This window comes from Leuresthes tenuis, unplaced genomic scaffold (genome assembly GCF_036924035.1).
Source record: "Leuresthes tenuis unplaced genomic scaffold, fLeuTen1.0.hap1 SCAF_2, whole genome shotgun sequence".
In the NCBI taxonomy this organism is placed as follows: domain Eukaryota; kingdom Metazoa; phylum Chordata; class Actinopteri; order Atheriniformes; family Atherinopsidae; genus Leuresthes; species Leuresthes tenuis.
In genome coordinates, this window is record NW_027325356.1 from 11,530,644 (window position 1) to 11,539,352 (window position 8,709).

Here is an 8,709-nt window from a genome sequence, read left to right on the forward strand (position 1 = left end):
GTGCCAATATTCGATGTAAAATTAAACACCGGTTTCCCTTGTACGAGTACTTAGGGGACTGTGTCGTTCCAACTAATTCCGGGAAGCGGCTGATCAAATCACGTAAACATTTGTAAAGTCGATGTGTTCACTGAGTACATAAGATGGCCGCATCCGAGTCACAGCCAATGGGGAGAGGTCTTACTTTCGCACATGGACCAGAGTCGCTCCTCAATGCGAACGTGACAGGAGTGGGAGAGGTGTGCCACACTGTGGGTACATGCTGACCTCTAGTGGTTAAATTAAGTCACAACATGGATCCGTTTAGCCTTTTTTTTTTTTTTTTTTTTTTTTTTTAAAAAAGCGTAAAAGTCACGTCGTTTTAAAAATAATATGGCACATTTTTTTCCGAGATGATGTATTAAAGTTGCAAAGTCAGTTTGGTGCCTACCAGTAGACTCAATTCTACTATAAATTACAACACGTTTTTAAACACAATTAATGACAATAACCACGCCTAAGTTTCCTTTTAGTGTCTCTGTAAACCTCCACCATGACCAAGCACGCACTGCAGGACCTCCACCCAGGTGGAGCGCAGTTAACACGCTTGTGCATTAGTCACTAAGTCAACATTTCCTTTAATGTCAAAAGCAGGAAAATTAAATGAGTCAGTAGAAACTTTGCTTCACACATTGCAGCCTTAAAATTAATCTAAAAACGCAAACCCACAGCAAAATAAGGCATACAATAGACTTTTTTTTTTTAAATGATTTTATTGGTTTCAGAGTAAAGCATTTAATTCTCAGAAGAAATGGTTCCAAACAGAACACGTCACACGCTCTAAGATGCCAACAGCCCAAATAAACACACCTTCCATGAGTCAGACCAACAGGTTTCAGCACCATATCCTCTATTCTAATATAATCAGTTCTCAGAAGATTCCCACAACCTTTTAAGGAGTCCCTTCAACAATAGTTGCATATTGGCTGTCAAACCAGACGCCTCTTCAGAAGAACACACCAGGTGCACACCGACATGGGTCTGGAATGGAAACCTGATGTCTAGTATACGAAAGGAATTCTAGTATTACCATCTTTTTGTGCTGCTTATATTGTAGTGAATAACTAAACCTTATCAAAATACTGTACATTTGTTATTTCCCCCTCAGGCATAAGGTAGAAATCCTGCAGTAACCTCTGACTTATGAGCTTTGAATTTGAAAGAAAAACCCAAGACATTCATTTACACAGATCAACGCATGAATGAAGATGTCACTCACAGTCTAACCTTAGCACTGCACCCATTATTTACAGACCTTTAATAACCAAAATGAACATCAAGCATTTAAAATTATTTAAAAAATCAAAATAAAATATGAGCTTCCTTACGTAGTGTCTCACTTAAAACCACACTCGCCTGCTTCGCTTTACATATATATTAGGAACTATGTAAAATAGCTTACACAGCATTGATAAAAAGAAATCATTCTCCAATAAGAAATATAAAACATATGTTAACTTAAGTAGGTATTGAGAGAGGAAGTGATTAAGATGTTTCATTCACAGAGCTGCAAGTGAAAACATTCCAAGTCTGACATTGAAACAGTCCGAAGCCAATTTCAACAAGTGGTCTTGATCATGCGGTCCACTGTACCTCCCATACGAACACAAAGTGCTTTGCTCGTCCTTTTCATCTCCTTTTGGGGCTTGACATGTCACCTAATAAAATGGGAATGAATCCAGGCATAAAAATGAGACTGCACTTTTGATTGCATCACAGCCTAAATTATGTTGCTGAGACATCCATTTGTCATTGTCAATTTACATACCAGACTAACTAAGTTTCCTTATTCTAAATCTGTGCCAGGAGATACCTACAAATCTTTTAAAGCTTAGCAACAAAGTGGAGAGTTAATATAAAGTTCTCCCAACTGTTACAAGGATCCACTTCACATATTTGGCCAAGCCAAGCCAGTGTGGCGGCACCCTGTACTGGTCTCCCTCCAGTGGCTGGGGCATGACAGTACAGGTTCAGCTCTGGGGAGGGCTGTCCTCTTTGCTGAAGGGTTGGGTCGTTCCAGGCTTCACCCAAGATAACCCCGACACCTGCGTTCCCTTGTGGTGTTCTTCAGGCCGTCTCTAAGGCAACGAAAGGCAAAAAAAAAAAAAAAAAAATCTGCAGTTACACAACACAAACAGCCTAACCACTCGAATGCTTGTAGCTTTCACTCTGGCTTAACCAACCTTAAAATGCTAAATATTGCACAGTTACACTTAGTTTAAAGAAACTCACTTTGTGTGTGAACATCCTCTCTTTTGCTTCTTCGTGTACGGCTGGGTTCCATGGAGAAAAACTGAAACCAATGGAAAAGAAACTAAGTGAGTTCAACTCTCGTTTTCCCTTCAGCGTGTCAGCTCACAAACAGAATGTGTTGTCGTGGTAGTGGTGAGCACTGAAATGTCAAAAATGGAGACAGTCCTCCAACCTTATTGCGTAGGGATCATCTATCTTGGGTTGGTCAAAAAGATGACTGTTGCATAGTTTCACACTGTCCACCACTTTGCTTTTGAACAACTGCACATCTTCTTCATAGCTGAAAAAGTTATAAAGAAAATTAAAAATAGTGATGCTTTGGATACCAATGAAATGACAAAGAAAAGCTTTTTCCCTAATTACAACCACTTCAATGCCCATTATAAATTAAGACAGTCTTTAAGAATAGGACTTCATTTCAGCAGCAATTTTGAATTACAGCAAGAGAAAAGTTACCCGAGGCAATTCAAATATATAAACAACCACAGAATTAGACCCAGCTATAAGATTATCATCATAATGTACGCTATCCACCCATTTACGCAGAAACTGACTGTTCTTTCAGTGGATAACAGACTCTTCTTTGGTGTCTTTTATTTTCTCAACATCAATACTGTACAAAGTAATCTGTTATTCAAAAGACATTTATGCAAACGTCAATGTAGTTTGGAGATTTGTTAGTAAAAATATATTAAACAGTTTTAAAGGAACAAAAAAAAAAAAAACATTGCAACAAAACCAGAGGAAAAGAAGGAAATCAAACTGACAGCACAGCAGCCTCTGGGTTGAGCGGCTCCGTCGTGTTGATCTTGTAAAAAACTGTACGTGCGTACATCAGGACTTGCCAGATGTGGTTGTGATTCCGTCTACAAGAAACAGCATAGGATTTAAGTTACCTCTCAGACCCCCTCAATAACTTTTCCAAAAGTGGACTAGCAACAAATCTAGTGATCTTTTAGGACAAACCTATACTACCTTATAGAGAAGACGATCACTAGTTTTGCTCTGTGAGGACCATAGATTTCAAACTCAGGCCTGCGGGCCAAATATGTCCGACAGTGTAATTATAGTTGGCCTGTGAGATGATACTAAATGTCTACTAGAGCTGGCCTGCCAGTAGACAGGGCATGCACCGCTAATACTACAAATCCCAGAATGCTCTGCTGATCAATCAGGACACACAAGCAACCCCCTCCTCTGTTAACATTCAGTACGACACCATCCTTCCCAAAAATGGAAACGGGAGCTTTCTACACAGGTGGGAAGCAGAATACCTGTTCAAAAACAAATTATTAGTATTGTTAGCCTGTGAATAAAGGTTACGATTTAGGATTTTAATTTTGGCCCACTGTATATATAATTTACTTTTTTCCCCTACTGACAACATGTGAGCAAGAGCAGCTTTCTTAGAAATTCAGCTGTATCATTATACATGAATGCAGACTGGAATGCTTTCAGATAAACGGAATGATGACAAAGTAAATGTCTCTGTGAAATAACTATCTTTCTAACATATCTATTTACTGTATGGTGGAATGCACGGTGCACACCCCCACCCACAACCAAGTCTTCAGACTATTTTGGAATTAACTGCTAATTTTAGATCATGATACTTAGTGTGGCTGACTTAACTGCAGTCATGCTAAGAGTCAAGTCAGTAAAATCAAATTTCATGTAAGTTTGAAAAAAAGTTTACTTCTGGCCAACTAAATAGGGTCCATCAGGTATATTTTACAAGCTAAAACCAAGAGTAACACAAGCTGCTCTCACAGGGAGTAGCCAACAATAACATTAGCCAAAAAGACATGAGAGCAGGGTGATCAACTCTCATATCATTTTTTATGATGTCAGACATGGTCTTGCAAGACGAAAGTAAATAACCACATTATGTAATGCGAGGCCCTGGCAGTTGAGTTGATTTATTTATTTTTTTCATACCTCCATTTGGTGAAAGCTCTTCTGACATCAAGTTCTCCAGACACAGGGTCGACAAGTGGATGGAAGACCGGGATGTCAAATACTAATTTCTGCAAAATAAGGTAGAAATGTAATGGTTTGCCTCTACTTTCCCTTCAACTGCATTAAGGAATAGTTTTAATGTAAGTGACAGTTTCAATGGTCACTGCTCAAATAGGGCTCATGGCTTTGGACAGTTCTTTTTAATTTGCAGTGGTCAAACTTACATAAAAATGTGTTGCAATGTGTAGCAATTTAAATACAATTATCAATACTTTAAAAACTGCGCACAACTTCCATTTGTACATGACCTTCAACCCCTGACAATAAGCAAAAAGACTCTTACTATTGGGCTCTTGCTAAATGAAGGGATTTTCAAAAAGTAAATGAATGTAAAACACTAATACTTACAGGACATTCTCCGTCTGGATAGTTGTCTGGAATATACACAGTGAATTTGAAGACACCGTCCTGGTACAAGCCATGTCTGATGAATATGACTCCAAACCACACTAAACAATGGAAGATATTTGACATCTTAAAAATCTTTACTTCCATCAATCCCACTACAAATTATGCTGAATGAAACAGTAAACGTCCAAAGTTTCAGTAACTATGGCTTCACATTCCAGCAAAATTATATTTTTCTGCATTTATTGACATGTTATACGATTTTACGGGGAGGGGGTAAGCTTTTGATGCTTTGAAGAAGGAATCCATCATTTAGCTACATTTTTCATCAGGTTATGTATGAAACTGAACTTCAAGATAAAAGTGTCCTTACTTAGTGCCGACTTGTAGGATGGCTGCACATAAATTCCGGGGAGTTTCTGCTTAATCACTAGTGTGCTGCAGGTCAAATGACACAAAGTTAGGTCAATACATGGAAGAGATATTAAAGGATATTCTGTTTGCAGTTTAATCCAGACTCTGCACAAGTACTTTTAAAATAAATGCTCCTAATGTATTTGATTAAGTACAAGACATTAATAAATAAATAAATTTAAAAATAAAAAAAACCCCAAAAACACTAAATTCCAAATATTTAAAACAAACTAAATATAGAATTCTGATTTGGACCAATACTTACAACTCAGCCAGCAGAGAGTACTCCAAGTAAAAAGGACCGTAGGAAGCGTGAGTGCCATTGGCTGACTGAGCTGGAGTGCCCATCGATGCAGGTTTAGTGATGGGGGTTGCATTCTTAGGAATGGGGGGAAGCTGCTTTTTGCCAAAGGGAAGCCGGGCTGGGCTGGCTCTCTGCTCCCCGTGCCCACTCTGCTGCTCCTCGTCAGATCTCTGCTGTTATTTATTTTATTTTTTAAACAGGAAATAGGACAGGGATCACAACAAAATTGATCAATAAGAAATCAAACTGACAGAAAGCCTTGTGAGCTAGAATTAGAGAAAGGGCTGATGTTTGCAAGCCACAATGGACACGAGAGTAGACTAATCAACTCCAATCCCTTAGGTAATACTGTCCAACTGGATCATGAAGTAGAGTAAAAACATGAGAAAACACTTACACTCAGTTATTGTTTCATACTGATGCTGTTGAAAAGAGCGGTTACATTGCAATATCCCAGTACATATGGAGCACATGGCAGTAGGAAGGCACCAAAATACTACTGATGTTCAGTGGAAGTATGCCAGGAATGCTCACAATGAACATTGCAGTGGGGAAAAGGGTGCAGACTGCATCTTTTGTGTCAGACTACAGAAATATTCATTGACTAAGCCAAAATGAAGTCACACCATTGGTTAAAGTGGATAGTTTATCACTTTCCTGCCACACAAAAATGGGCTTCCTCTCTGCTAATAGAAAGTCTGCGGAACACCATATCATACTGAACCACGAGCGGCATTATTCACACACCAAAATTTAGTTTTCCATCATAGCTATATTCTCATTACAAACTTCTTTCACAAAAAGTCTGAAACCATTGCCTAGACTTGGTTTGCCTAAAACAAGTTTTCCTTTTTACTAGATTATCTGGTCATGCAGAGTTACAATGGTGATTGTCAGAGATGGTTTTCACTTTATGGTTAACAAGTGTAAAAAAAAAAAAAAAAAAAAAAAAACTTTGTCATAGTAAATAGTTGTCCATCTTTGATATGACAAGTGGATATTAAACATCACTTAACAGCAAGAATTGTTAAACAGGCGTTCCGTTTGGCTCTGTAAAATTCACAAACAGTATTCAATGGGTGCCAACTTAATTAACTTTACCTTACGACTTGTGTTGGCAGACATGCTCCAAAAGGGGTTTAAGTTCATTACTTATTCATAAGTTCAGATTGATGTGCCTTTTGCATAAGCAGGTCCAACAACGAGTACTGCGAGGGCCATCAGCTTCTGTTTAGAAAAGATGACAGATTAAATGAGTGCAACTGAGGGCACACAAACAATGTGAATCGCATTGTCACAAGACAGTACTTTGGGTGTTTTACTGGACATTCTAGCTATGCATCTTTAAAATCACCAAAGTTAAAATCACGATATATTAACAAAGGCTAACAGAGCAGAATATGACGAATTCTACAACTGCGGGACAATCTGATGTGAAGGCTTGTTTTGGATAGCTTAGCTTCGTGCTAATTTAACCGTATCGTTAAGTATTCTAGTTTCTGTATCACTACAGACGTCAACAATTGAATGCATCTGGTTACAGAGTAATGACAGAAAAATAAAATGTTCTGTCAATGCCGTGGTATTTGTGACGGGACAGCGAGTTCTCGTGTTATTCGCCACAGCCCACATATACACCAGGACCATGTTAGCAAACATTACGGACCTGAATTTCACAGAAAAATACAAATTCAACTGCACCTGACAGCCGAATGTCCTCTTAAATACAACGTCAAAGTATAAAACAATTGAAGTTAATATCCACAATAACAATGTGGAATGTCAGTTCTTCGTTTTCCCTGATTCACTTTACGTATCTATAGCATTAGCTAGAAGCTACTTTTGACGTTGCTAACTTGAATATTCCTTTAATTCTAGCTCCCGTGCGTATGACAGCTTTTTGGTGTAACTCACCGTATTTATTTGAGATTTATAAAGACCCCTTTTACAGAGATGTTTACGCGTTTTACCACTTTACTTTAGCAGAAAGTGCTCAGCTGCTCGACACTCCTTTATGTGACATTGCGGCTAACTGGCTAACGTTGGCTAACTAAATAACTTGACAGACACTACCGGAGTTCAATCTAACATAATGAGGGGCGTTTCTTATTGTACGAGCACGGATTTTTATTGGTCAACAGGGGTAAAACGTCGCCGTAGTTGATTTGCTGGTGCTATTCTCACATGCAGAGCTAAGGAGTATATTCTCTATAGCTCTGGTCACATGTAGGAAAAAGTGAAAGCTTGAAGAGAAATAACAACTAAAGCTAGTGCTGTGGATTTCTGGCAATTAAGCGTTTAAGCACATTAACCTGAGCTGTTAACAAAATGGCCTTCAGTTTGTGAAAAGAGTCAACCATTAAATGTGATTGCGGTGCGAAAATGAAAATGCTTTTGTATCTTTTAACCCAAATTATTCTATTCAAAAGTGAGGCCCCAAATTTTAAGAAAATTGAGAATTGTCTGTCATTAACAGTGATAAGTGTGTAATAAATGCTTTTTTGTTATTATATACATTATTTGTGGAAACTAATATTTTGTCAAGGAGTTGAAAGAATGAAATTACAACTCCTTACTGCAAAAGTGCATTGGTTGGATGAAAAAGAAAAGAACTGAAAAAAACATTCTGCTTTAAAAAATGTTGTGATAGAATCTATCATAAGTGCCTCAGTACAGTTAACATGAGTCCAAAAATGCACACTTCTCTTACATCTCAATGTTCAAGTGTACTGAACAAAGTCCCTCGACGTTAAGATGCATCCAAGCCAGCTGTGTCACACATTTGTTTAGTTCTGACCACGCTTCATTGGCAGTCCATTCTGTTGATTGATTGATTTCCTAACAATTACCCCTAATTAGTTTTTTGGTGAGTGAAAAAAAAAATTAATTTAATGCATGGGCGATTGCACTAATTGGGAGAAATGACATTGTCCAAGTTTCAGAGTAAATACAAATTATTGACTCCATTATTGTTATCTGATTGTATATCGTCCCAAGAACACTTCACTGACAAAGGTAATTAGACTCCTCTTTCTTTATTGGGGCAGCCAACAACACAAGGTCAACACCACTTTTTGACACATACAAATCAAAGACCACCTCAAAACAAATAAGTTTATGCCTGCTTTGCCTTCATCGACATTGAGATGAACTACCTGACCCAAACAAGGGTGCGAGTATCCACACCAGTGCTTCTGTAATTAGTTTTTTGTCTTTGCCATTGATTCTTTATCTAATCAATTATTGTGACCTTGTTTAGTCAAACAAATATGCTAATGAATGTAATTAAAGTGTGGAGATTGGATTGCCTAATTGAATATGTGAGCTGTTTG

General features: G+C 38.0%; 1 protein-coding gene across 2 annotated transcripts; it reads right to left on the reverse strand.

Moving 5' to 3' along the window:
• Positions 1-732: 732 nt before the first annotated feature.
• Positions 733-7,442, reverse strand: aktip (akt interacting protein). Of its 2 annotated transcripts, none has more exons than XM_072380191.1 (10): positions 7,292-7,442; positions 6,479-6,604; positions 5,339-5,547; positions 5,033-5,097; positions 4,660-4,760; positions 4,231-4,319; positions 3,060-3,158; positions 2,465-2,572; positions 2,272-2,332; positions 733-2,117 (listed from the first exon to the last, which is right to left on the reverse strand). In XM_072380191.1, the coding sequence occupies exons 2-10, from the start codon at positions 6,524-6,526 to the stop codon at positions 2,010-2,012; spliced, it is 888 nt and encodes a 295-aa protein (XP_072236292.1). In that variant the 5' UTR covers positions 6,527-6,604; positions 7,292-7,442; the 3' UTR covers positions 733-2,009. The 2 variants fall into 2 exon arrangements, with proteins under 2 accessions (XP_072236292.1, XP_072236291.1); XM_072380190.1 differs by having other exon boundaries at positions 5,339-5,550.
• Between the last annotated feature and the right edge of the window lie 1,267 nt (positions 7,443-8,709).